Source organism: Sparassis crispa (assembly GCF_003851025.1).
Source record: "Sparassis crispa DNA, contig_000006F, whole genome shotgun sequence".
Classification (NCBI taxonomy): Eukaryota; Fungi; Basidiomycota; class Agaricomycetes; order Polyporales; family Sparassidaceae; genus Sparassis; species Sparassis crispa.
The window spans coordinates 1377717-1403777 of record NW_020939753.1 but is presented as its reverse complement, the minus strand read 5'-3'; the positions used below and the strand labels follow the sequence as shown (position 1 = coordinate 1403777).

The window sequence follows — 26061 nt, the reverse complement described above, 5'->3', positions numbered from 1 at the left end:
TCACGCGCTACAATATGTCCATTTGAGCGTATCCCATCCCTGATTCATTGAGTAGATCCGTATTTTTGCAGTGTCAGTAGCCTTCACGATCCAAACAACTGTAACAGCCCTATTGGATGGCGCAATGCCAACGCAACTAGTAACCATAAGTGGCTTTCAGCCTCTCCTTCACGTAATCCCCCGCTGTGACCACCTCGTACTTCGGCGGCCTTTCCGCAGATACGCAACTTGGGATGGGCTGTTATTAAAATGCGACCATCAGACTCCGCCAACGAGGATATCTTGCCCTTCACCTCTAGCATTACGTCGTAGTCGGTGCCAAAGAAGAGGGGGATCGAGTATCGTCGGACACCGTTCCGATTGATCGCGCGATGTACAGTGGATTTGAATACGTCGTCTGTTGCACGACAACGTCAATGATACGAAGCCGAAAGTAAAAGAGATGCAACTTGTCCAGCGAGCAAATTGATCGCCCAGGCTATGAACCAGCTATCAGCCAACAGGCGGCAACGACGGACCACCAAACATACTTGACTACAAGAGTGCCGGGTATCGGGGGAGCATCTATCCATTGCTTCCGGGCATTCAGGACTTGCAGAGCCTGGATGCCTGGCTCTTGCCACAGGAGGGTAAAACACTGGAGCAATGGTTTTCAGTGGGTGAAATACACTGCACCAAGCAGAGTTCACGGACCTCGAAGCTGGAGTCATGGGACTCTGTCAGCAATGTCGTAGAAGAAAGAGTAATGATCGTCACTCTGTGTGAGCACCAATGCCAATGACGCGGGCGTCCACAGGTCCGGTTTGAGGCGGGTAGTGTAGCACACGCATGATAGCAGCGGAATTCCTCGTCTGCATTTATCCCGTTTGGATTAGCTCCGAGTGCATTCAGAGATGCTTACTAACCTTATCGTCGAAGTAGTTCTCGGGAAGATCGAGCGCGAGTGCAAACAGAGGAAACAGCTTCTTTCCAAGAGCAACTGCAGCATGACTGTGAAGAAAAGAGGCGGTGAAAGAAATGGAATATGTGATGCTGGATGAAGTCATACTAATACTGGAGAACGGCGCCCCGGAAGTTGGGTAAGTCTTTTGGCCAAACATTAGCGCCTGCCATAGCACCATCGTGTGCTCTCTTCTCATCGTTGGTCTTCACTTCGAGCTCCTCCCAGCCAAACTCGAAGCCTTCGTGCATGTCGCCTGCATTCTCTGGATCGTTGTTGCTGCTCAATACGGGGTTATATCCCTTAAAATTCGAAGTCTTAGTTATGTCTAGCTAATGATCAAAGATACATCATTGAACACATCTGTGAAGAAACGCAGACGCTGACCTGCATCTTCCGCTCAAGGGTAAGAGAGAAGAATTCCTTCGATGCCTTATAGGCGTCGTCGATCGTCTTCTCCGAAATGCCATGATTTGTTACTAGCGAGCACATCAAGTCTCACGCAGGAAGTTGCGGTCTTCTCTATGCGTACTCACTGTACAGAAACCCTACATTCATGCATGCCTCGCGGACGGCATTACCCAAGGATTTCCTGGTGGCAGGGTCAGAACTGGACACCGTCTCCAGATCTCTGCCACAAGATCGAACTCAGTGTGCCCATTTAAAAAAATCGCGAGTAAATACATTATCGGAATGTGCTTGAAAGCCTCTGCGGACTCTGCCTGTCGTGCTGCTTGAACTAGAGACATCTGTCGTGCAATGTAGTTATCATGGAGACTGGAGGACAGTCGGACGGGATGAGCGCTTCAGCAAGCCGGATCGCTGAGTTCCAAATTGAATCCGGCCCGGGGTCCTCGTGAAGCACAAGTTCGATGAGAGCTGATGAGAGTCATTTGCACCGAGTGTGGCCTGAGTCGTCGGGACGGTACGACTAGCGAGTTACTCGCTAAGTTCTTCTCTATGGATGAGTCATTGAATCTGAATTCAGAGCGATAGCGTTTATCGTATATGGACCCAGTATTTTGTTGAGTTGCTATATGCACACGCTTCGCCTCACAACTGGAATATGGTGCGTCTTGCGCTCAGATTTACAGCCAAAACTAGCTTGACAACATAGATTTGCGTCAGATAATTAGGACATGCATAGTGAATAGATCCAGCTGAAAGTGCGAGCTTCTTGTTCACAACTTGCCCTTGCTCTCGTCTTGTCTGAAGACTGGCTCTACTGCGCGCGTGCTGCGCACACCGCGCAGCACCATACTCACCTCTTCAACAAGGCCAGGACGCGCAAGAGCGCATGGGTTTATTGCGCAGAGGTTGCTGCGTATTGCGAAATCCGGCGGTTAATACATAACCACCACCGGAGAATACTGATATATGGATGTTGAGAGAATATTGGTCAGGTAGACAAAGTTACCAAATACTGCGGATAACCAACGCCGAGTCACTGACTAGCCCTCGGTTCCGCACCTACTCAGGTACTGGATATTCTGACGCAGGCTAAGCACACGCTAGGTGTTGTTTTACGTGTCTTTAGGTATTTCCTTCACGTTCGCAGTCGCTGATAGTTCACAGGTCCGCAGTTCTTCTTGTACAATGTGACCATGTCTGTCTCCCTCGACACATGGTGTCTCGGTCGGATAAGTTGTAACCTCGGTGAAGACCAGCTTATCTTCTTCCCAATCATTGTGCAGCTGCGTCAACTCACGCTCATACAGTCTCGATGGCTGAGTCCCATGAGGGAGAATGATGATTGCACTGTCGCGCACTAATGTTTCAACCTGTCTGATTTGGCGCTCACTTCACTTTATAACGACCTCGAGAGACGACTGATTCTATATCACTCTCGAGTGCTGTTCAGTACTATCCAGCCCATTTTCATACCTGCTACAGCATTTTCTACGCCCCCATGGCAGATAATTCACCATCTGCGTCTACCATATCTCTGCTTCCCGATTCCAAGGATGCCGCTTCACCGTCGGCATCCACTGCACAACTGATACCCAAGGTGCGGCTTCTGAAGCATCATTACCTCGTCCACGAGCTGACACACATCGACTGCTCTGTTCTGGCTGGCCACTCGAAATATTCGCGATACAGGCACTGCCGAAGCCAAAGGACTATGAGGCCGCCCTCGGAGCCTTGGCAACGTCGTACGGGTGGGGTGCCGGTATGGCCCCAACCACCGCACTCAAGCAGCCGAAGGCGAAATCGAAAGCACCTGTCAAGCCTGACACTGGATCTTCCGGTGCTCAACCATCTCGTAAATGAGGCCGCAGGGGATGAGTCGAGACGGTGTGTTGCGGTTATTTCTTTTCCGCGACCCGTTCGATCCACCTTATGTTGTGATATGCTCAGTATCGCAGGCTAATTTAGGCCATTCCTTGCAGATTGTTTAAATCTATGCCGCTGCTCTTTTGATAGTGTGTGATGACCCAGGGTGGACATGGAGCGAGTACCAACCGATGTTGTTTCGTCTTTGGCGGTATCCTGTGGTTTTTCAGTCTGTATAACCTTCTCAACGAAGCATAGCTGCTACAGGATTATTGCTACTCTGCAGAAATTTTACTCTGCGATGTCTTACAGTCTTCCCGCAACAACCATCTAACGAAAGGAGAGTGATAAATGGACAACTCCAAAGTTTGTGGGAAATCAGAGTTGGGTGTCAACGTTCCGAATTTGGTGGGGGGAGATGCGAGATAGCCAAGCCAGCCAGTGCGATGGACAACATCTTTGAACTTGTAATATTTGGGACCCTCATAGTAATACACACAAAAACGCAGTTCTTGACACACGAAGCCTACTGCCAACCTACTGCGGAACCCTGGCCGTAAGTCCATTAACGAACCTACTCAACTTCCTATTCCGAGGCGCCGTCGGCTTAGTCAGCGTGCTAGTTGCCATATTGGAACACATTTTTGCGTCTGTCCGTCACGGCCGAACGTCCGTTGGTCCTGCTCGTCAACCTCTCTCATACAGAGCCGCTCGTCCTGTTCATTTAGACACGAAATAAAAGGGTGAGTTGCTCCTGCTTGTCAGCCGGTTCGGCAAGCATTTTGCCTTGGACGGATGTTCGATGAACGTTGCATGACGGCGGTGTCATAACGCGTTGAGCGTCTTCCAGTGTATGCGTACGTTCGCTGACTGTGGAACAGCTGAGAGGCGCCGTTGTGTCTCCGGACATGCTCCCCCGCACCGTCCTCGCGCGACGCCTGCCCCGCCCTTCCGCGCTGATTGTCCACCTACATCACCTCCGCCCACAATCCACTGCTTCAGTTGCTTTCTCCCAACCCGCTCAAACGTCTCCTCCACCAGCACCGACACCTAGACCTTCACCCGTCCCACATAACCCTCCCCCTACTTCCAAGCCGGCCCAAAATGCCGCGCCGCCCCCAGGCAAGCCGCGGCACCCAAAGTCGTGGCTCACGAAAAAGCTCGAGGCCAACCCCGCTGCGAAGAGCGCGTTCCTGAAGATGATGGGCATGCTCGGCTACGGCAGTGCGAAGCAAGTCGCAGGGAGGCGCGCGTTCCTCATGTATGAGCGACTATGTGTCGTCCGTCCGGATGAGGATAGAATGTTTTGGCAGGAAGGTACGTCCTTTCTTGTGCCTATTTTGTTTTATTCGACTCTGCTGGGTGTTGTCGTATGAGTGCTGGTTGGCATCGACGCGTCCATCGGCGCTGTCATCTGCTCGTATTGCTCCCCCTTCTTTACGGGATTAGATGTAGGTGGTATATATGTGTGTCGAAAGGCACCAGACTCTCATACGCAAGCTCTGCATGAATGATGAGCCCCATTCGTACAGATTTCGAAGATGTGATGCAATTGCCAGCTGGAGTGTTGGGCTAGCGGGTCCTGTCCGTGAACCATCATGACCTTTCTAGGTCAATCTGCGACTCAGAGTTTGATGCAAGTCCGATTGCTCAATAACTTTTGGTGAGAGCTTGCAGTACGGATAGCCCTTTATGGCTCGTTTGATGGACGTCTGTTATTGTTTCTGATGCGCCAGCCAAATAACAATTTATTCTGATGAATGTGTCCCGACCGCCTGTCATGGCATGCTCACACCGCTTTATCAGAATGTCACCTACCACCGACATTTCAGTCGTGGTTCACCGTCGTGAACCTGCACGTCTGGCTCCTAACTGTGCGGCTACGCGCCCTTCCACCGCCACACGGGATGAATCACATCCAAGCGCTGATTGACCACTTCTTCCTCGACATCGAGGACCGGGTGCGCGCAGTGCTACAGCCGGCGTCGCCGGCCTCGTCAGTGCCGATGACGCCGTACTCGCAGGGCCCGTACACGCCTACGACGGAGTTCTACACTATTGCGAACGCGGACGCACAAACTGAGAAGCGCGCGCGCGCTCCGGAGCGGCTCGTCACAACGCAGATGAAGATCTTCCGCGAGCAGTGGGCCGGCATGGGCCTGTCGTTCGACGTTGGGCTCCTCCGCGGTGACGCCGAAATGGCCGGCGCGATTTGGCGAAACTTCTTGGGCGCGCGGGGAGCGCGGGGCATCATGTATCCCTCGGCGGGAGAGGAGAAGCCGTTCTTTAGACGGACGGTGAACCTCGCGGGGGGGGAGGTCGAGAAGGTGCGCGGGCCGCTAGAGGCGGAGGAGGCGCGCGATGACGGGTCGGGTGTGCACGACTATGCACCGACCGAGGTGGACAGGTACGTCGCGTACCCGGAGCTGATGGCAGCGCTCGTGGCATATATCCGCCGGGAGCTGATGCGGCTGGAGCGTATACCGGACGCACAGATTCTTGGTCCCGGCATGGTGGGGCGGGATGGAGAGGGCGTGCGGGATCTGAGGTTCGGGCGTGTGAGGGAGGGAGGCGTGCTGCGGCCGTAAGCGCAATGTGCACACGTCGCACAGTGTGGTTAGAATTTACTTAGCGTGTATATTCTACTAATTCTCCACTCTTGCAACGGGACTTTAAGATGAGACAGCAACGTTCGACGATGCGGCTGTATTTACCGTAAGATGAATTCAGTGAGCATGTTGCTCGAAGGTAGTTGTTGCAAGGACGAATAACGACGATAGCCAGCACCGTAGAACATTTGGTCAACGACGGTAGCGGTGGCCCTATAGGGAGAAGCTGAGCAGAGGAAGTAGCGTCCATGAGTTGGTACTTACCCAGAACAAAAATTAAAAAATAAGATGGTGGTCGTCTTCGAAGAGCGAATTATCGAGAAATACAACGCTATGAACCTGATCATTGGATAATTATAATGTTAATCTAGTGAGAACGAGCTCGACTGAGCCCGCCATTTCTCCTGACCTCAGAGCAAATCGCTGGGTTGGCGTTGCGCCTCGCCAGTAGCTAGGGAAAAAAGGGAAGCACATTCCAGTTTCGCTTGAGCCACTTCCGCTCTCAGAGGAAAAACAAGGCAGAGCTAGTTGAGGAAAGCCTGAGAGAACCGACAGACAACAAAGTGAGAGTCATCATTACAGCGAGGGTGCTGGATTCACTTGACAATGCTGGGGTATTGTACGCGCCGGATGTCAGGGAGATGTTACCGCCAGTTGGTGGTAGACCGCGAATAATAGAGCGGCGCAATCAGTGGGTGGGGATAGAGAGATAAATAGTCGGGCATGGGAGATATGTCTCTTCAAGTGCTACTAGTATGCACAGCAGGATGTATGGTATCTCGCATCGCTTTTTGGAGGAGGGCTAGAATGCGTGGATAATTGACCTCGTCAGATCGTCATAGTAAAGGGGAGAAAATATCGTTATATACAGTGACCCAAACTTTTAAGGGCTGTGAGGCCGGTACGATACCTTTCCCACACGCTCGCTACGGTGGTCGGTCCTACTGCTCGCGAGGAAATAACGTATCCAATCCGAGTTTGAGGGTAACTCACTTCTGTCGATGAGCATGTTGCTCTGTGTCTAGAGGATTTTGCGGCGTAGTACCAACTTGCACTCGACATTGTAAAATATCATCGCCTGATGGAGGTAGTGATTAGCGATACCAGTGTTCCTTGATCGCCCGAGTGGTGTGCGCGTAGGGAATACATTCTCCAACGCCAATACAGCTTTCACAGTGGATTTTTCAATGTGTAACACCGACTTCGACATCACGATGATACTGCACATCCGTACTGTGCCGGATCTACGGCAGGACTGGGAACTTGAAGGGGCTGGCCCAAATCAAAGGAACACTCTCAAAGCGACGTTCAGTCAGCACTTGCGTTTCCGAGGCTACTGTCAGAGTCCTTCCACGTCCCAGGTTACTTTATGACTGAGAGTAGAGCAGGGGGTAATTAGTTGCCCTTTTTGGCACCTGTTTACTCACCGCAGTATGTTGGTTCGAGGCCGGGAATCGCTACATTGCATTGTACGTGCATCGCTCCCTGCATTAAGTCATGCATGAGATGATATTGGAGTGCAGAGGTACGCATCTGGGTGCGTCGTTCGGCTCTCTCGCAGTAAAAGCGGATACCGCCTGAACGTAGAGTCCAGATTGTTGACGGGTGACGGCTTTGGGCATGGCAGACAACAAGAAGATGAACCGGATACGTAGGTGGCGTGAGGAAAGAGATTCAAATTAGTCATGCGTCCCGACACACCTGTACTGTTGCCAGTATGCATTCCAAATGACTTAAACGACTTCGTGATATTGTCTGCAGACGCACTGGCAGTGAAGGCTACTACCAATCAATAGGCTACGGAAGTGCTGTTGATCAACACCCGCAGGAGAAAATAATTTCCCGTCACCGTCAAGACAGGCGTGCGCACCGCCAACGATATGTTCATCTGGAGACTGCACCGATATCACAGGAGTAACGCTGGGGGGTTGCAGCGATCGCGCTTGGTATCAACAACAAAACCTGCCAAATACGGAATATGGATCGACCAGCCACCTATCTGCCACAAATACAGTACCAATTTGAACGGTGACCGGTGACCCGCGCGGCCGGTGTTGCAAAGGTAGAAGTTCTCTGCAGGTTCTGTTATAGCACTCAGATTGACGACGATAGTTCAATTGTTCTTGCCATCACAGGGCCCTGATCTAGAACTCATTGGCTTCAAGTTCGCGATGTGGCATTGTAATCTTCACTTCTCATACTGACGTCTCGCCTGGAAGCCGAACGGCGGAAGATCGCAGCAGGTGCCAACGCATCCAGATTTACGGGTAGCTTGACCAAATCCGTATACAACGTTACCTTCCAAAGCATGAGACCGTGCACACATGAACCATCAAAAGCGGGTTGTCCATGTGTACAGAGCTCTTCCGAAGTCTTCGCTGCGATGCATCAGATTCCAGCGGGATGTCAGGTGAGTGTCCTGTTCGAAACTATTAAATAGATGGTAGTGCGAACATTGACATGCAGAACCTTTTGACGCGATGGTGTTACCCGAGAATCCGACGTTGTGGTTGTGCGCCGCCCTCTCTGTGTTCAGCTTCCAGGGTGCGTATGCGGCGAACTCCTTTGCTGGATCAAGCCTGTACTATGCCACGGGCCTCTATCCGGACTCAATTACTACTCTGCTGCAGTAAGTTTCACCATAGTTTACTTCTCATCGCATGGGGAAGTCGGTATGACCTATGGAATCAAATATATAGAGGCACGAATAGTGCCGGGATGAAAGTCCTCCGCTTTGGATTGGGGGTCAGTCTGAAGACCAGAAAGTAGACAGCCCTAGGACAAAAGTTTGTTTCTGAGTCACTCACTTCGGCTGAACCACTGTAGGGCACTTCCATCTCTCCCTTTCCGGACCTGGAGCCCAACTTGGTTTGCTATGGCGTGAACGCATGCTACAACGACACTGTCCTTGAACGGCTCGATGACTTCATGATTCAATCCAATTCGTAAGGTGTAAAGGCAGCACATCCTTGTGACCGAATAACTCCTCTTAGTGCTGATGCAACTCACTCTTTTCAGCTCTTGATCACCATGCACAGCTACAACGCGCTAGGGAGCAACGACGCGTACGGCTCAGCGTACGGTACTGGCGATTTCTACACGGACTCGACTGCGCAGTGGGCATTTGACGACCGCCTTAAATACATCTTGAATCATAATCATAGCACACTCGGGACGCTATGGAAGGAGCTGAGTGACTAGTACATTTTCGGCTTCGAGGCGGAGAACGAGGCTATGATTGGTGATGTGTGTATCTTGTTGGGTTGGTTCCTCAGTGTGCCAAGGACTCATTCTCTATCTTTCCTTACCAATCAGGGACAATCTTTCATTGAAGGTCATCAGCAGTGGTGAGACAGTCTCGCCGCCACGGCCGATATAGTTCAATCACTATTCTTGACAGGCAATGCCATCGGGCTGCGACGATCAAGAATGAGCTCGGAGACAACTCTGGGGTGAGTCGCGCACAACATATTTCAAGCTCAAAATAATGATTGTGACGTCTTTTTTCTTGCACCTTGCATTTGCCAGATCCTTGTTCTGACCGGAGGGGAGTCTTGTATGAGCGAGTCTGTACAGCTCGACTACCTTACCTGTGACGCACTGGATGTTATCTCGATCCACGCGTACGGCGTGACGGACTATAACACGTCCTCAATCGAGACGTACGTCCAGCAGGCGCAGGCTGCGGGCAAGCTGCTGCTGATGGAGGAATGGTGAGCGCATCGTACCGTGTTTCCCCGGCCGTCCACGCTGTACATGTCTCTGGATCGGATCGCTAACTATGAATTGTACCTCGCTTCCAGGGGCGCATGCTACTTCAACACGGACAACAATAATTGTCCTACCGGCGACGCGCTCTTCACGTCCGCCCGTGACGCCAACATCGTCGGGTGGGCGGGCAATATCACCGCCGCTGGGCTGCCGTGGCTGTACTGGGAGGTTCTTCCCAACGCGGACCCGTGCATTGCATAGGAGGGGAGTGACTTCGAGATCGGTATCGGTGATCCGTCGTGGCCTACCCTCCAGCAGGTAGCGATGGACACACTCCAGGCGCCTGCGGCGTTTGACTTCTCGCCGTATTTGTTGTAGGGTTTGATGGAGTAGTAATTTTGGTTTGCCACCTTGATCATAGCTTTGCATTGGTTCGTATTTACTGTGGGGATGTAATAAGTTAACGTAGATATTTAAAGCAATCGTTAACCTTCTCGCCCTTTTCTTGCTGACGAAGTGTGATCGCCGTCCAGGCGCCATGGTCCTTTAGAAGACATATCTGAAGAGACTAGAGCTATGGAGTAAAGCGGGGGTGGCTCCACTGCTTACGGTGCGTGCACGAATCTCGGTGCTCCAGAAGTGTTCAATGCAATTTGAAGGGGAGCGCAGGACCCGGGAAACTTCACTAGAGGTTTATCCCTAGATAGCATTTTTGAGACACCTAAATAGGCCGTTTCCTTGTCCCAAATAGCATTTTTGAGACCCTCGGAGAGCCGGCAAAATGGGTGGCCCTGTCCCAACTTAGCATTTTTGAGGCAGGTGGCCGTGCCGGTCACCGGCGCTAAGGTTACTGTGAGGAGCGCTGTGGCGCAAAACATTCACTTTCACCAGGTTTATACTATGGTGACAGACCTGTCGGATTCCCAAGTTCGACAAATCCGTGATATCCAGTTCATTCGTCAAGATCTCGAGCCACTCCTCCTCACCAAATACAGAAGTATCCCTTGCGCCACCATCGACGCATTTGGCGCTTACCTGCAGGAGGTGGCCGAGAACAAGGGTGCCATTGGCAGTGACTTCTGCATCTTCTCATCGTGGCTTCCTCCCGTTGTTGCTGGTAAGGCCCCTGATGGAGGACTATCTGGCTCAATTGCAGGACATATATGTGCTGCAGTGTAGTGTTGCCGAAGTTCAGTTCAGAACCAAGGTTCGAACCCTGAACCTCTGAACTGAACCTAGGTTCAGTTCTGGTTCTGGTTCTGGTTCAGCCTCTGCTAGGTAGGTTCAGTTCAAGCATGAACTGGTTCGAACCTGATAGGCTAAAACCCATTGGAAAAACCAAATATATGGGCATCCTTATGACTTCGAGAGTTGTCAGTGCAACTAAAGACTGCAAAATGGTATAGAATATACATGTGCTGACTATAGTCTCTTATATTCTGCTGAAATTGCACAGACATACCCTGTATAGCATCCTCTTATGTAATACTCACTCTTGGTCAAACATGAGATTACCATTCTACACAGTTCACTGCAGCATTTTGATGGTGGGTAATGCACCAATAATACTAAGAAGCATGTAAAGTAAAGGTGGGAGGCCCCCATTGTCCTTAAAATTGCTAGATTGAAAAATCTCAGGGTCAGAGGTTCGAACTGGTTCTGAACCTATGGTTCAGACTTGGTTCTGGTTCAGCAGGTTCACTGTAGGTTCAGGTTCGGAGAAAATGGCTTCTGAACCGAACTGAACTGAACTTCGGCAACACTACTGCAGTGAGTATATCTGCCTGTACTGACATGTGTATTATATTAGTATCGTAGTCTCTGACAGGTGACATAGTGACTAGGAGTTAATAAGCACAAGAAGAATGTGCTGGGCAATTCCTCTGTGCTCGCCATTGCACTGGGTCCCTCGGTTGGGTTGACTTTGTGTCGGAAGACTATGGGATATTTGACAACATTCCCGAGAATCATGCGAGCAACTGGGCAAAGCCAGTAAGGATCAGCATATTGAAATGCATTGTACTGCACCATCTCGCGAAGCGAGAATTGTCGATAGGATGTCTATATTTCAATGCCGAAAGGCGTAATCAATGCGTGACATTCTGTGTGATAATCTGTGATATGCGTGATTTACCTGTCCCACATAGCATTTTTCAGACCGAAAACATAGCATTTTTGAGGCTGATTTCAGCGGATTCTGGGGATAAACCTCTAGTGAAGTTTCCCGGGTCCTGGGAGCGCACGAGGTAATTCTGTATGCACAATGGGGCGCTGCTGAGTGGTTCATAAGTGTGGAATGAGCACTGCATGGATGGCAGGATGAATGTGACGTTGGCTACCAGGAATGGGAGGTCACGTCACATGGGAAGCGCACACACGAGTGTCACAGCGTTGAAGGCTGGGATTCGATTTACTAGTACGCTGCCTCTACTCTACGAACAGCACGTTCTTTTATACGTCGAGAGGCCCCGGTAATGGAGGTCCCCAGACCGAGACGAAATGAGAGGAATTGAGGGGTGGTGAAAACAGGGTAAGGAAAAGAGAGGACGTGAACCGGTAAGTAGTAAGGCCATCTGACTAAGAACGCTGGGGAGACGCCAGTCCGTACCGTTACACACGCCCTCCGAGGATCGTCCTGCGATTCCCTAGTCACTCATCGCGTTCGGATCACCTTTCTCCTCCTGCTCGACATCCTTTTCGTGATCGCCATCCTGCTCCTGGGCGGCGGTCTTTTCGAGGTCATCCGGAGTGGTGCCCATCGTCGAACTACCGCCCACGGACTGGGGGTTACGCGGCATTGCGTGCTTCTTCTTCCCCTTCTCCTTCGTCTTCCCCTTCTTCGAGCTCGAAGCCATCTTCGCACCCTTATCCTCGTCGGGCGCACCGAAGACGCGCGGCTTCTTGGCAATCTTCTCCTCCTTGGCGGCAGCGCGCTCCTTGCGCTTGGCAGTCACAAACTGCTGGTTACGACGGATCTGGCCCCACAAGATCACGCAGATCGTTTGGATGAGCTCCTCATCGAACACCCCATTGGGCGCGAGAGCGGCTAGCGCCGGCGGAAGGGCCGGAGGCAGCGGAGGAGGAGGAGGAGGTAGAGGAGCGAGGTAGTCAATGTCGATCGGCTCACCGCTCACGGTGACCTCATGCGAGAGGAAAGAGAAATCAGTGAACTTGTAAGTGCAGGCTGCGTCGCGATTCCACAGCATGATGAACATCTTGTATCCCCCAGGAATAGGAATATCGGGCCATCCACGGTGGAGGAGCACGTCAAACTCAGAGTAGCTGCGGAGCTGAGCGACAGTGAAATGGTGCTCGTGGGTGTAGCCATCGCAGAGGATGATGTCGTGGTTCTCGAGCTGGGTAAGGAATGCGTGGGGGGCCATGACCTCAGCAAAGAAGAGTGCGGGGTTCAAGTATAACAGGGTAAGAGGATTGGTGATGGGGGCAGGCGAAGTGCTGGAGACACGGACGGGCGTAGGAGTGCAGGCGGGTTGCTTGCGCTGGTGTTGAGAACGTCTTGTGCGTGTATTTATGGGTTTGCCCCGCCCTCCGGGGAACTCTAGATTGCCCACAAAAATTTGCGGGTCGGGAGGAGGAGTGCCCGTTCCCGGGGGTAACTGAGTAATACCGTCCAGGCCAAGAGCTTCCAGGTAAGCTTGTAGTGCCCCAAGGTGTGATATTGACCCATAGGGCACCCAAGAACGATCTCCCGATCTCCAGACAGCCTCGAAAATTGCGTCTGTACCGGCTCCAGCGTGCCCGACAATTTTGTCGATCACCCACTCTTCATCTCGATCCTCGAGCTCGGCAATCTGGCTATCAAGTCGCCCGGGGAAGAGACGGTCGTCGTTCGGCTCGTGAATCCTCAATAGTGATGCATGGAAAACATCGTGCACACCACGTCTCTTCAGATTTCGTGGTAAGTCAACCTGGTAAGAATTGTTCCCATAGTCCTGCAGGATTTTATAGGGCCCAATATACTTTGGTATGAACTTCCGAGCAAGTCCCTTTGGGAGGGAAAGGTTCTTCGTTGAGAAGTAGATCAAGTCCCCAGCCGCAAAGGGTGCTGGTCACCGCCGGCGATTCACATCCCGGGTCTGTTTCACCCGAGCAGCAATCACACTGTCGTGCGCCGCCATGACCGCGGCTTTGACGCGCTGAGCGTATGCCCGTACACCGGCAAATTCTTCAGTCCCAGCGTTGTTCCAAATCATAGGCCGCGGCATGCGCCCTGTATTCAGAAAAAACGGTGCATAGCCTGTGCTGTCCGATCGTGCGAGGTTGATCGCAAACTCGATTGCAGGAAGTCTGCTTACCCAGTCCTTCTGACTGGGGCTAATGCACTGGCGCAGCATCTGCGTTACCGTGCGGTTGGCCCTCTCTGTAGATCCGTCAGATTCAGGGTGGTAGGCACTCGACATACGGAGCTCTACTCCGAGGAGCCCGTGCAAGTGCGACCAAAATTGACTCGTAAAGAGAACATCCCGGTCACTCACTATTGCCTTAGGCATTCCGTGGTGTTTGTACACCTCCGCAAACACCAGCTCAGCTACATTCTTAGCCGTGTATGTCGTGCGACTGGGCACGAGGTGTACCATCGCAGTGAGCAGGTCAATTATCACCGTTATTGAGTCATAGCTAGCATCTCGATCCTTCGACTCGGGCAGGGGCCTGACGAAGTCGATGCCAATGGCTTCCCAAGGATGACTTGGAACTGGCAGCGGGTTCAGAAGCCCGTACGGCTTTTGATTAGAAGGTTTACTACGTTTACATGTCATGCACGTGTCGCAGTACTTCTGCACGTCTCTGACTAATGACTTCCATCAGACGTGGTCCCGCAGAAGGCCTGCTGTCTTGTACACACCAAGGTGCGCCAAGAGTGAGTGTGCGTGAGCAATAATGATCTCTCGCACACTGCGGTTCTCCACGAGAATGTCTGGTATGCACAGCAATTCCAGATGCTTGTCTCTCATAAAGACTAACCTGCCCTTTACCAGGAAATTCTTATACCGTTTAGGGTCCTCAAGAATAATCTTGAAGAAGGAATCCTCACTATATTGTCCTCGAAGGACTTCTGGTAAGTCAATCCCTTCTGCAGCTTCTGATATGTGGTGCAGGAAATGGTCGCCGTCCATTGACAGGCGCGAGAACGCGTCCGTAGGGCTGTCCGCTTTCGCGTGCGTGCTCGGCGCCTCTAAGGCGTCTGGCGTGGGAGCGCGTGGCGAATCTTCAACATCGACCACGTTCGCTGTCTCGCCCTCCATCTCAGCGATGGGACTGTTTGGTTCAGGCTCGGGCAAGGGGAAATCAACAGGTGAGTCTTGTTCCCTGATCCCGCCCTCCTGTTGTTCTGCACGCGGTCCGTGCAGGACGACACGTCTAATTCATTTCGAAAATTCCTTTGCAGTCTCAGCGCGGCCTGTTTCTGGCGGCACGAGAGGAGTTCGAGGTCAATGCAGTCGGCATCGTTTGCGCTCGCCTTCAGTCACGGCTGGCGTGAGGCTATTTTCTGCCACAGTCACAGCGTCGGCCCGCATTAGGGTGGTACCCACAGAGTGATTCTGCGGCGCGGGGACAGGAGCAGTTCCTGTGTGCATCCTGGAGGCCTCGTGGCCCACAAGGACGGGGACCGAGATGGCGTGTGCCGCGAGGCGTAGACCAAAATCATCGCCATCATCGTGTTCCGTATATTCGGACTCGGCGCAAATGGTGCCCGGCGCGTCATGCGCATAAATGCGCGAGAGAGCGTCCGCGAGGACGTTCTCGATGCCGGGTACATACTGGATCTCAAAGTCGAACTCGGAGATGAGTTCTAACCAGTGGGCCTGTCGGCCTGACAGGTTCTTCTGTGTCAGAAGGTGAGTTAACCCTTTGTGATCCGTTACCCAAGTGAAATGACACCCGAGCAAGATATCGCGGTGGCGGCGCATCAACTCCACGCCTGCCAGCATTTCAATCTCATGCACAGGATAATTCGCCTGTGCCGAACTTAACTTCGCGGAGAAGAAGGCGGCGATGCAGCCATCCCGCCAACTGTTCCCTTGCGCAACAACACCTGCGACGCCACCATGTGAGCCATCGGTGACGAGCCAGATCGGGGCCGCACTCGGCGAGTAATCGAGGGGCATGCGACTATGCACGCGGTGCCTCGAGAGCAAGTGTTTAATCTTGTCGAATGCCCGTTGGTGAGTATAGTCCCACTTGAAACTTGCATCGGATGCTGTCAGTGATGAGAGGATCCCCATAGGAATACGAATCGTTGCGATGTCGTCAGCGAGATAGCCAACGGAGCCAAGAAAACCCCGCACAAGTTCCTTGGTGGTGGGGGCCTTCCAGGTGAGCACCAAGTCCACCTTATCGGGGTCCATGTGGATGCCATCGTCGTCCACAATACGACCGAGGATCTTCATTTCTGCACATAAAAAATGCAGTTTTGTAGCACTGAGATAAAGCTTCTCACGCTGCAAAATGTCAATGACAGTCCTGCAGTGATTGACGTGATCCTGCAGCCTATCTGAGTAGACAACGATATCATCCAGATACACATCCATGAAGACGGAAATGTAAGGTCCGAACAAGTGGTTCATGAGAGACTGGTAGGTTGCCACAGCATTGCAATCTCCCTGTTGCAGGACCAAGCTGACCATGCTGCAATCAGGTGTGGCCATGGCAGTTCGATCCACATGGTCTGGTATGATGCGGATGTGCTCATAAGCATCCTTCCCATCAATCAAGGTGCAATACGGCTTGCGCGCGACGCGGCGCAATATTGACGCCATATCCGGTAGTGGGGACGTGAGCTTGACAGAGTTCTCGTTCCGTGCGCGCAGGTCCACCGTGACGCGGAGCCAAGGTGGAACTCCCTTCACGCCTGTGCCTGCCTTTGTCAGCAAGAGCATAGGGCATGTGTTCCATGCGCTGGTCATCCTCCAGCGACCGGATTTAAGGTAAGCATCCCGCTTCTCAACCCATGCAAGGCGCAGAGCGTCCGGGCACTTGCTCGGACGCCACGGGTAAACTTTATTGACATCTTTTAGCGGGACCGAGTGATTGATCTCGTGAAGTGGTGGGAGAGGTGCGTCACTCGCGTCTCTGCAGATGGGGTCGGCATAGTCATGCAGAAATTTGCGCGCTGCCTCGATCGTTAGTGCAAAGATGGCCGCCGCGCGAGACTCGAGGACGTGCAGGCGCTTCCCCTCAAGTGCGAGCGCAAGAGGACTCCCGACTACAACCGACGTGGGATTCAACCCTACAGAAAGCTGATGTTGGAACCAGAAGGGCGTGCCGAGGATAACATCATAATTCAGTAAGTTGATAATATCAAAATACCATGTCTCCTTGATTGACTGATAGGCTATCACAGCCGTACACCCAAGGTTAATCTTCGCGCGGGACCCCTGCACTGCAAGGTGGACAGGTAACGGCTTCTCAAGCTCGAACACCTTGACCCCAAGCTGATGCGCTAACTTTGCAGACATGAAATCAGCAAGAGATCCCGAGTCAAGCAACACGCGCGCGGGGTGCCCGTTGACATGCACGACCACGACGGCCAGCTCTGGGATGATGCGGTTGAAGTCGCGCGGTGAAGCGGCGTTGCGCTGTACTGCTGGCAACGAGGCTCCATCATTACGCGGGAGCTGCACAGCACTGAGCATAACACCATCACCATCATCAACATCATCATCGTCATGAAAGAGTGTCGCGAGCTCGCCCTCCAGGTCTTCAAGCCCAAAGGTGGGTGCGAGCGCCCAGCGGACTCGACGTATGTATGTGCGCGCGATGTCGTAATGTGGGTGCATGAGGCCTTCATTGTCGAAATGAGCGAAGATGCCCATGTAATGGTCAGTGACTTCCACGGCATCGTCATGCTGTGCACACTGAAATCTCACTGTCCCAGTGTCCCCTGCGCCAATGGCATCCACTGGGATGGGCAAGTACTCATTCAGAATGCGGTCGAGCCAGAGGCGTGCCAAAGTGCGATGCATTATCACAGCAGTCGCACCCATTGGGTTCGGAGACCACGCGAGTGCGATACTCCGGCTGTCGTGAGTACCATAGCGATATGTTAAATTCGGGATCACGTAGCAAGTGCAACGGGACCAGGACATCATCTGCCGGCGACCACATCACACACCACTGAGTGGGTGATGTGCGATAAGCCACCGGTAATCTGATCTCGGGGCCGTTGTCAATATTAGCGGTGTGATCATTATTCGGGAGCCAGTGGTAAGCTAGTATGCCTCCCATCGAGTCAAGGATAACACTAATCCTATCTCCGTAGGTGTCTCCCATCTGTGTCTGCTCTGGCCCCAAGGGTGCCAGCGCACTTAAATCAGGTGGTACGAGGTGAGCAAAGTCATCGTCCTCTCGCGCCGCTCGACATAAATAGTCGGACGGCTCATGGCGTGTGGAGTACCAGTCCGGCAACCGAGGCGAGGCAATGGTGCGCCGAACTGAAGGTATGCCTGACCGACTCAAGCTAGAGTCGCCAGGCTCGCTTGCGCTCTCATCGTCAGTCCCTGATCTGTTGCTGACACTCCCTTCATAGGCTGTATCATGGAGGTCTCCCCAACAAGTGGTGGGCGAATGTGCCATGGTTGAACAAGCCTGGCACTGGCATCCGAACTCAGTATCGAGGCGTGGTTCGCCATCACCAACACAGACCGCATGGAGATCAACGCCGCCCGCAGTGGACTGCGCGAGCTCATGCAGTTGTTCCGCAGCGTGGAAGTCTGGCGTGACATGGTAAGCCGCTATGCTGGGAGGCTTCCCTCGCTGGTTGGATTTGACACGGGCAGCATTTGGGCACTGGCGAGCAAAGTGTCCGGACTCCTTGCACAGGAAACATTTCCCTGCGGCGGTGAGGTCCGCTTTCTCTTTGTCCGACATACGGGGCCGACTGGCCTTGGGATCACGGTTGTCACTCCCGCCACGCGGGCTCGGTGTAGTATTTGTACCGGACTTTGTATTCGCACGATCATGATGATGGTTGGCTGGGCTGCCTTCTCAGGTTTAGCACCACGCCGCATGGCCGTGTTGCCAGCGTTTTCAGCGATCTCAACCACTTCAGCAGCCTCAACAACCTCCTCCCAAGAGGAGTGCATCGGAGACAGCATGTGGTGCCACAATCCCTTCTGAATGTGGGCATTGAGACCGAACCACAGCTTATCAACCTGTTCCCGCTCGTTGGCAGTGCCGACCATTTTGAACATGTTCTCGAGGTCATGAATATAGTCACGCACACTCCGTTCACCCTGGCTGTGCCGGAGTTGCTCGCGCATTTGGACGCGGAAATCCACGGGGAAGCAGTAGTTAAATAGTCCCTTGAATATTTTCTTAGCGGACCATTCTTTCGGTCTCTTCGAAACAGTAGTGACATAGAATTTGTATGCTGTCTTCGTGAGGAAGTGCGCAACATTTGTTGCATGCTGCGACGGGCCTAAATTATAACCGTCGAGGTACTCAATCATTTCACGCATAAATTTGTAAAATGTCTGAATATCAGCGGAGCCATCATATGCCACCGGCTCCTTAGATTTGAGTACGGGTACTCGCTTTTTCTTCGTAGAAGATCTCACCCGCGGATGATCACTATCATCCTCGCCGTCAGCTCGTCGCGGGCGCGACCGTCGCCCACGCGGGGTGATGTCATCATCGGAGGCAGTGTCTGAGCTCATAGAGTCAGGTTCTGAGGACGAAGAACTTGATGAGCCATTGGGAGGCCCACCATCTGAACCCAACCCCATGTGCTCAAACGCCGCTCCGAGGTAGCTACCAGGCTCAATTTGAGCCACCGGCCTCATAATCGAGTACGCCTTGGGTATTTTTCCCTTCCGGCCCTCTGCATGCTTTTTCTTAGCAGCTGCAGGGCGCAGTTGATTGGCACTCTGCTGAGACGCGATAGCTTGTTCCAGCATAGTGAGCCGAGCGTGAAGCAGCTCCTTCTCGCGAAGAATGTCAGCGGGGGGGCGGTCGCCCCACAAACCCGAGTCATTGGCTACGGGGGCATGCCGTCCTGGATCTGAGGACAGATCATATCGCGACCGAGGCTGGCGGATACTTGCCGCGGGAGAGGCCCATGCTGTCGAAGGAGCACGTCCTCCCCGGGCTACCTTACAGGCATGCCAGTATTCGAGCATTTCGCGCTGTTCCTCCAGGCTCATGCCTTCTTCGCGGAGGACTTCAGCAGGCACTCCTGATGCCCGCCCGCCGGAGTACATCTCGTACTCCCGGATCTGAGCCTCGGGATCCAGCTCTTCTGGCGGGATTCCACTACCGCCCCATTCACGGGGGTCAATGGTCTTGCCCTTGCGCGAGGATGGTCCTTCCTCGAGATCAGGATCGGTCTGGGTCGGACCCTCCCGGGCAGCTGGCATGCAATTTTCGAGGGCACGCTCATTTTCTCCAGGCGAGTTCGAGTGCCCGGGAACCGGTCCTTGCACTATACGCATCCGGTTCTCGTACCGAGCAGGACCCCTGAATATACCCTAGGACGTCGTTTCTGCATCCGGACAAAAATTTCGAAGTTTTCAGCTGGACGCCGTATCCCATCCGGACAAAAACAGGACAAAAACGGTCGACCACCGTGCGGTTCATCCGGACATAAAATTCGAGGTCCCTCGGAGGCCATCTGACCGTCCGGACATTTTTCGGGCCTATAGTCGTATGTCGTAGCGGTTGGCTGGAGTGTGTACTGGAGATCTGCTGGTTTGTGTGAGCGTGTGTTTGAGTCCCAAGAAATGCACATCGGGGATATGTTTTATCTTTCCACTACTGAGAGCCTAGGTTCACCTTAAGCGGCAATGTTCAGTTTTGCATCAGCATCCAATCATTGAACTTCTCAGCTTCTCACTGTGATTGTTGGGCACAAGATTCCTTTTCTATATCGGAGGAAACAGAGTGAATTGAAGTAGAAGTACCCTAGTAGTAATCTACAGTACATGCATTCTACCACTACTGTGCCAACTGATGCTATCACCTGTTTCCTCTGTGCTATCCGGACAAAACAATCAGTTCTTATAGGCCATTTGTGCCATCCGGACAAAAATTTGAGGTTTTATAGGCCGTTTTCACCATCCGGACAAAAATTTGGGACTTGTAATGCCGTCTCCGTTGTCCGGACAATTTTTCGGAAAAGTCGCCATCGTCTCCGCATCCGGACAAAAAACTCCTAAAACCTGCTGAAAAAAGTCCGGACAAAAAATTGGAAAATCGATGATTTTGGATACGACGTCTTAGGGTATATTCAGGGGTCCTTACCGAGTCCGGTCATCTGGACTCAGAGTTCCCTCAGCCGCAGCAAAAACACTTAACTGCTCACGGCTTGGCAGGCCCGATCCTCCCGCAAGTTGGCGGAGGCTTGAAGTCCAATCTGCAGAATCGAGGCTTCGAGGGCGGCGTCGTGGGCCAACGGTGATCCACGCTCCCTGTCCGTCGTCTGCATCAGGCTTGTCAGCTTTGCGGACGGTATCATCGGACGAGGAACTTTCGCTGCTAGCCAGGCTGGTAGGCGCCGCTAGCGAGCGAGATATATTTTCTGACTTCACAACAGAAGCCTCCTTCCCGGCGTTAGACACCGGCGAAGGGCTACGCGACGTTACTGCCTGGCTATAGGACAGTCCAGGGATCACGGCGGAGGGGCTGGGTGCGCGCGAAGGCGTCCCGCTACCGCTGCGATCAAGCGCAACATCAGTGGTCTCGGCTTCCGGAGTGTTTTGGTACTCACCGGGAATGGAGTGCGCGGGCGACACAGGCCTGTCAGCGCGCGAACGGAGATTGTACCGGCGAGACATAGTTAAGGGATAATGTAGACTAGCAAGTGATAGAATATGCAGTAGGTCGTCGCCGACGTCGGAAGGTCGAGTTGATCAGACCCGAGGTGATCCAGACAGAGGCGAGCAAGAATAAAGTAGAGGAGTTTCGAAAAAGCCTAGTCTGTGAAAAATATGTGACGTTGGCTACCAGGAATGGGAGGTCACGTCACACGGGAAGCGCACACACGAGTGTCACAGCGTTGAAGGCTGGGATTCGATTTACTAGTACGCTGCCTCTACTCTACGAACAGCGCGTTCTTTTATATGTCGAGAGGCCCCGGTAATGGAGGTCCCCAGACCGAGACGAAACGAGAGGAATTGAGGGGTGGTGAAAACAGGGTAAGGAAAAGAGAGGACGTGAACCGGTAAGTAGTAAGGCCATCTGACTAAGAACGCTGGGGAGACGCCAGTCCGTACCGTTACAATGAAGATGCCCCTGGATGCGAAGAAAAACTGAAGAACAACAGTGCTCTGCGAGTGAAGTTTGTGGATCGTGCAGGAACTGTCAAGGAGCGAGACTGGCACGAGGCGGCGGCTCGGAGGATGCGAATGACAGGCGGCACTGATGATCCGAACATCATATTGCACGGTAGGATGGAGCTCTACTTGAGGAGAAACCAGCAGAAGTAGTAGCAGGAGCCTTGACAAGATTCGGCAGTCCACGACAGGCTACGGAGATTTCCAGCTGAGCGGAGGGAGGCGAGGGAGGAAACATCGACTCTGGCAAGAGAGAGATGACATTTGTGCGCTCGTTCTCGGTGAACGAACTCCTCAGAAAGGTCGTGTCCAGGAAGTGCTATGATATCTACGTTAAAAAGGATGATAACCCGCGCTCGACCTCAGGCCTCAGGACTCGGATGGAACATTCCGCGACTCCCACCAACTTCCACGGTCTATTTCGGTCGTGGTACGATATCTCAGTAACACGAAAGGCAGTGTCGAGGCTGCGCTGAGATGAAGGACGGAAGAGGACCCGATGCCGTGTATTACTCCTCGTTTGGGGCTTGCAATGGCAGAGCAGGTGTCGAGGACATGCAGGCAAGACCGAGGACGGCCAGTGGACGTCGGCGAGCTGTTGAAGGCGCCCACAGACCGACGGCGAAGAGCACTAGTGGGCGCCAGCTTTGGAGGATCGTCGTTCCCGTGGAAGACGCCAAATGCGAACTGCGCACCATTCAACAAGCTTGAAATTGTACCGGTCGACAACACCATTCCGCGAGAAATAAGCGGGAAAATAATGGAAGAGAAGAGTCTGTCTCTTCTGAGACGCAAGCACTGGCACTGTGTCGGTGGTGGAGAGAACTATGCTGCTGGCGGCCTCCGGCCCCAGACGCGAATTTGCGCAGTCTGTTCGTGGCGCTGGCGACTGTCCACCGCCCACCGCGTACAGTATTTGGTTCACTGAATAACCGATATTCTCTCTCGGGGACTGGCCTGCACGCGACCACTCCACTCCTTCGAAGTCCGTATTGCACCACCCTACTAGGGCGGCTGATAAGCAGCAAGAATCACTCACACACCTGGGAATACTTGTTCTAGCGTAGAGCTCCAGTGCACCCACTTCCGACTTTGTCTGCTTGCAAGCCGCGGCCCATCTGCGCAGTTTGGCATGCCCAATCTCCACTCAACGCCATCCATCAGATATCCATTGTGTGTAGTGTTATGCCATTGTGCTCCACCAGCCCTGGGAGTTCGAAGACGATTCTAGGAACAAGGATGACAATGCGAGAGAAGTCATGCACAGGCCTACGAGTATGGCTGTAGCGGTCAATAACGATCACTGACGGTGGCTTATCGAACCCCAAGTCCGATTCGCAATATGATCAAGAACGGATGTTTTTTCTCAACGCACTCTCCAGCTGCTCAGCAACTCCAGTTCCCCACGCGTAGCTTGCTATACAATGCCGAACATCAGCAGGACAGCCCTGTAAGTCCGCTGCATCCACTGGAACCACCAGAACGTCAGCTTTTGCTAATCTTCAGGAGCACTTGGCCAATGTCCGGAGTGATGGCGATGTCAGACTTTGTGCTGCGCCATACAAAATACATATGCCGACTGGCAACTACGTCCGACAGCCGATAAGTAACTGCACAGGCGAGCATTCGGATTCCATGTCACTGATCATGATTCGAATGGAAATTCCAAGCGTTGTATTCTGCCCAGGCCTCGTCGCATCGATACGAGACCACAGCTAGTGTGTTCTCTGAATGTGGGGCTGCGGAAGATATCCCGGGTCGCCCTTCCCTGCACAATGATACTGTAGCTCCCTCTTCTGATGACGTGCATCGCCACGCCCCGAATTCCCTCCCAGGCACCAGCGACCCATATTCAGCTCCACCTAGCCAGCTTATAAAGTTCCCTGTACGCCCCCCTTCCTCTCATCATTCCACTCACCTCTCGTAGCACAATGTCAAACGTCCTCATCCGCACCCTCCCCTTCTCCTCCCGCTTCACCATCGGGAGCGGCAAGGAGCTCGTCGCCCGTGATTACGACCGCGCCCAGAAGCTCTTGCAGGGCCTCCACCCCCACGGCCCTGCCGCAGCACACGAGGCCCGCCGTCGCCGTGATCACCACCACCATCACAAGCACCAAGAGGGCGCCGTCCACGAGGCTCCCGGCTCTAGTGGCGGCGGTTCCGGCGCCGGTTCGACGACGGGCAGCACCACTAATAGCGGTAGTGGCGCCGGCGTGGACGTCACGGACGCGAGCGTGAACTACAATGCCTCCGTCGGCGTCGGCTCCCCCGCAACGACGTACACGCTTCTCATCGACACCGGCAGCTCCAACACCTGGGTTGGCGCCGGCCAGAAGTATGTGCAGACGAGCACCAGCCAAAGCACGGGAGACTCTGTCAGCGTCAGTTATGGTTCCGGCTCGTTTTCCGGTACCGAGTGTATGTATTCGTCTTCGTCTGTCCCACCCTTTATGAGCTGACCTGCGCGCACAGACGTCGACACCGTAACCATCTCCCCGAGCCTGGTCATCGCGCAGCAGAGCATCGGCGTCGCGTCCACCGCACAGGGCTTCTCGGGCGTCGATGGTATCCTCGGCATTGGCCCCGTCGACCTCACGAGCGGCACCGTCTCCAACACGGACACCGTGCCGACCGTCACGGACAACCTCTTCGCGCAGGGTACGATCACGGAAGATTCTATTGGCATCTCGTTCGAGCCCACTACCAGCGACGGCCAGAGCAACGGCGAGCTGACGTTCGGCGGGTCAGATAGCACCCGGTACGCCCACGCCTCCGAGTAGCATGTTCTGATGTGTGTCTTTCGGGAGCTGACGAGTGCCCTGCACAGGTACACGGGCACGATCACGTACACGCCGATTACTACGACGTCGCCAGCGTCCAATTACTGGGGTATCAACCAGGACGTCACGTACGGTCAGGGCGGCACGACGCTCTTGTCCGGAGCCCCGGGCATCGTCGATACCGGCACAACCCTACTCATGCTCGCCTCGGACGCGTTCAACGCGTACCAGCAGGCGACCGGCGCCACCATGGACAAGTGCGTCCCTCTTACCTCCTTACTTCTTTCTCACGCAGGTGTTTACTGACTGGTGCTCTAGCACGACGGGTCTGCTGACGATCACGCAGGAGCAGTACGCGAACCTGCAGTCACTCTTCTTCACGGTCGGCGGTACGACGTTCGAGTTGACGGCCAACGCACAGATCTGGCCGCGCTCGCTCAACACCACGCTCGGCGGGAACGCGGACCAGATCTACCTTGTCGCCAGCAGCACCGGCACTGCCAGCGGGTCCGGACTCGACTTTATTAGTGCGTGCTCTTTTCATGAGGGTACGCTGTGTGACTGACTGACGGGGTGGCGCAGATGGATTTGCATTCCTCCAGCGCTTCTATAGCGTGTTCGACACGGGCAACTCTCAGGTGGGCCTTGCGACCACGCCGTACACGGATGCCACCACCAACTGAGGGCCCCCTCTACGTGGCGTGCGAGTGCACGGACTGGGTGGACGGACTGGATGGACTTCTTGTAACGGACTTCTTGTATGAATGACGATCCTGCAAAGTGTACATACAGTGTTCATGCAGTTCGGACGTACGAGCCAAGTAGTATACCACGTTATGAAGACTCAGTTGGAGCCTTCGATGTTTGGTTGCTGACGGGACTTATGAGAGATGCTAGAAAGCTGAGGGTTTGAAAATTGGGAAGGCGATCACGCTTTTGAAATTTGATCAACGACGATCCTAACAAAATATGACAGCGTCTGTCGGAACTTCGACATCGGAGGGCGCCAAGTTGCACACTTTCGACTCGGAAGTGAAAGACGAACTCTGTAAGCTCCAAGCGCACCATATTATCTAGTGTTGCCCGTAGCATTGGTTTGGAACCTGGACCAGAATATTCCCGTAGACCTCGCGCCCCGACGTTGACGTGTAGAATTTCGTCAGACGCTCACAAGCGCTGGCAATCCGCGAACCTCAAGATGGATCTCGGGAGATGTGGCGCCTCCCCGATCAGTAAGCTCTTCAGCAGAGAGTAAACATCATGCGAGCCCCACATGGATGAGTGTAACAGAAACCCCTCCGGAAAATAACCGACTTGCTTTCCCTCGAAACTGCTGCAGAGAAAAGACAGAATTCCTCCGATCCGGTGGGCGTCAGTCAATCACTATGATAAATACTAGGCGTTCCTGAGGTTGCTCATCGCGTCGCAGCGCGGACCGTTGGTCGTTGGAGACGACG

General features: G+C 53.4%; 10 protein-coding genes across 10 annotated transcripts; 6 read left to right on the top strand and 4 right to left on the bottom strand.

Annotated features, from left to right (window-relative positions):
• Positions 1-136: 136 nt before the first annotated feature.
• On the bottom strand, positions 137-1689 carry SCP_0704990 (2-oxoglutarate-Fe(II) type oxidoreductase; the record flags this gene model as incomplete). The annotated part of the gene is made up of 11 exons (XM_027760424.1): positions 137-238; positions 294-397; positions 450-478; positions 531-637; positions 694-700; positions 757-851; positions 906-990; positions 1049-1272; positions 1328-1419; positions 1477-1571; positions 1625-1689. The coding sequence occupies 11 exons, from the start codon at positions 1687-1689 to the stop codon at positions 137-139; spliced, it is 1005 nt and encodes a 334-aa protein (XP_027616225.1).
• Positions 1690-2849: 1160 nt separating this feature from the next.
• SCP_0704980 (hypothetical protein) lies at positions 2850-3211 on the top strand (the record flags this gene model as incomplete). The annotated part of the gene is made up of 2 exons (XM_027760423.1): positions 2850-2948; positions 3041-3211. 2 exons carry the CDS (start codon positions 2850-2852, stop codon positions 3209-3211), a joined length of 270 nt encoding a protein of 89 aa, XP_027616224.1.
• Positions 3212-4122: 911 nt separating this feature from the next.
• On the top strand, positions 4123-5802 carry SCP_0704970 (hypothetical protein; the record flags this gene model as incomplete). Its single annotated transcript, XM_027760422.1, has 2 exons — positions 4123-4531; positions 5021-5802. The coding sequence occupies 2 exons, from the start codon at positions 4123-4125 to the stop codon at positions 5800-5802; spliced, it is 1191 nt and encodes a 396-aa protein (XP_027616223.1).
• Positions 5803-8226: 2424 nt separating this feature from the next.
• On the top strand, positions 8227-8707 carry SCP_0704960 (hypothetical protein; the record flags this gene model as incomplete). The annotated part of the gene is made up of 4 exons (XM_027760421.1): positions 8227-8233; positions 8290-8452; positions 8523-8588; positions 8650-8707. The coding sequence occupies 4 exons, from the start codon at positions 8227-8229 to the stop codon at positions 8705-8707; spliced, it is 294 nt and encodes a 97-aa protein (XP_027616222.1).
• A 146-nt stretch (positions 8708-8853) lies between these two features.
• On the top strand, positions 8854-9024 carry SCP_0704950 (hypothetical protein; the record flags this gene model as incomplete). The annotated part of the gene is made up of 1 exon (XM_027760420.1): positions 8854-9024. One exon carries the CDS (start codon positions 8854-8856, stop codon positions 9022-9024), a length of 171 nt encoding a protein of 56 aa, XP_027616221.1.
• A 33-nt stretch (positions 9025-9057) lies between these two features.
• SCP_0704940 (hypothetical protein) lies at positions 9058-9795 on the top strand (the record flags this gene model as incomplete). The annotated part of the gene is made up of 5 exons (XM_027760419.1): positions 9058-9069; positions 9139-9170; positions 9224-9275; positions 9352-9536; positions 9627-9795. The coding sequence occupies 5 exons, from the start codon at positions 9058-9060 to the stop codon at positions 9793-9795; spliced, it is 450 nt and encodes a 149-aa protein (XP_027616220.1).
• Positions 9796-12179: 2384 nt separating this feature from the next.
• SCP_0704930 (Transposon Ty3-I Gag-Pol polyprotein) lies at positions 12180-14798 on the bottom strand (the record flags this gene model as incomplete). Its single annotated transcript, XM_027760418.1, has 4 exons — positions 12180-13559; positions 13623-13915; positions 13958-14344; positions 14399-14798. The coding sequence occupies 4 exons, from the start codon at positions 14796-14798 to the stop codon at positions 12180-12182; spliced, it is 2460 nt and encodes an 819-aa protein (XP_027616219.1).
• A 186-nt stretch (positions 14799-14984) lies between these two features.
• Positions 14985-19985, bottom strand: SCP_0704920 (Retrovirus-related Pol polyprotein from transposon 17.6; the record flags this gene model as incomplete). The annotated part of the gene is made up of 4 exons (XM_027760417.1): positions 14985-17574; positions 17669-18147; positions 18199-18438; positions 18492-19985. 4 exons carry the CDS (start codon positions 19983-19985, stop codon positions 14985-14987), a joined length of 4803 nt encoding a protein of 1600 aa, XP_027616218.1.
• An 804-nt stretch (positions 19986-20789) lies between these two features.
• Positions 20790-21326, bottom strand: SCP_0704910 (hypothetical protein; the record flags this gene model as incomplete). Its single annotated transcript, XM_027760416.1, has 1 exon — positions 20790-21326. The coding sequence occupies one exon, from the start codon at positions 21324-21326 to the stop codon at positions 20790-20792; it is 537 nt and encodes a 178-aa protein (XP_027616217.1).
• A 2429-nt stretch (positions 21327-23755) lies between these two features.
• On the top strand, positions 23756-25287 carry SCP_0704900 (Polyporopepsin; the record flags this gene model as incomplete). The annotated part of the gene is made up of 5 exons (XM_027760415.1): positions 23756-24242; positions 24297-24582; positions 24652-24861; positions 24923-25131; positions 25187-25287. 5 exons carry the CDS (start codon positions 23756-23758, stop codon positions 25285-25287), a joined length of 1293 nt encoding a protein of 430 aa, XP_027616216.1.
• Between the last annotated feature and the right edge of the window lie 774 nt (positions 25288-26061).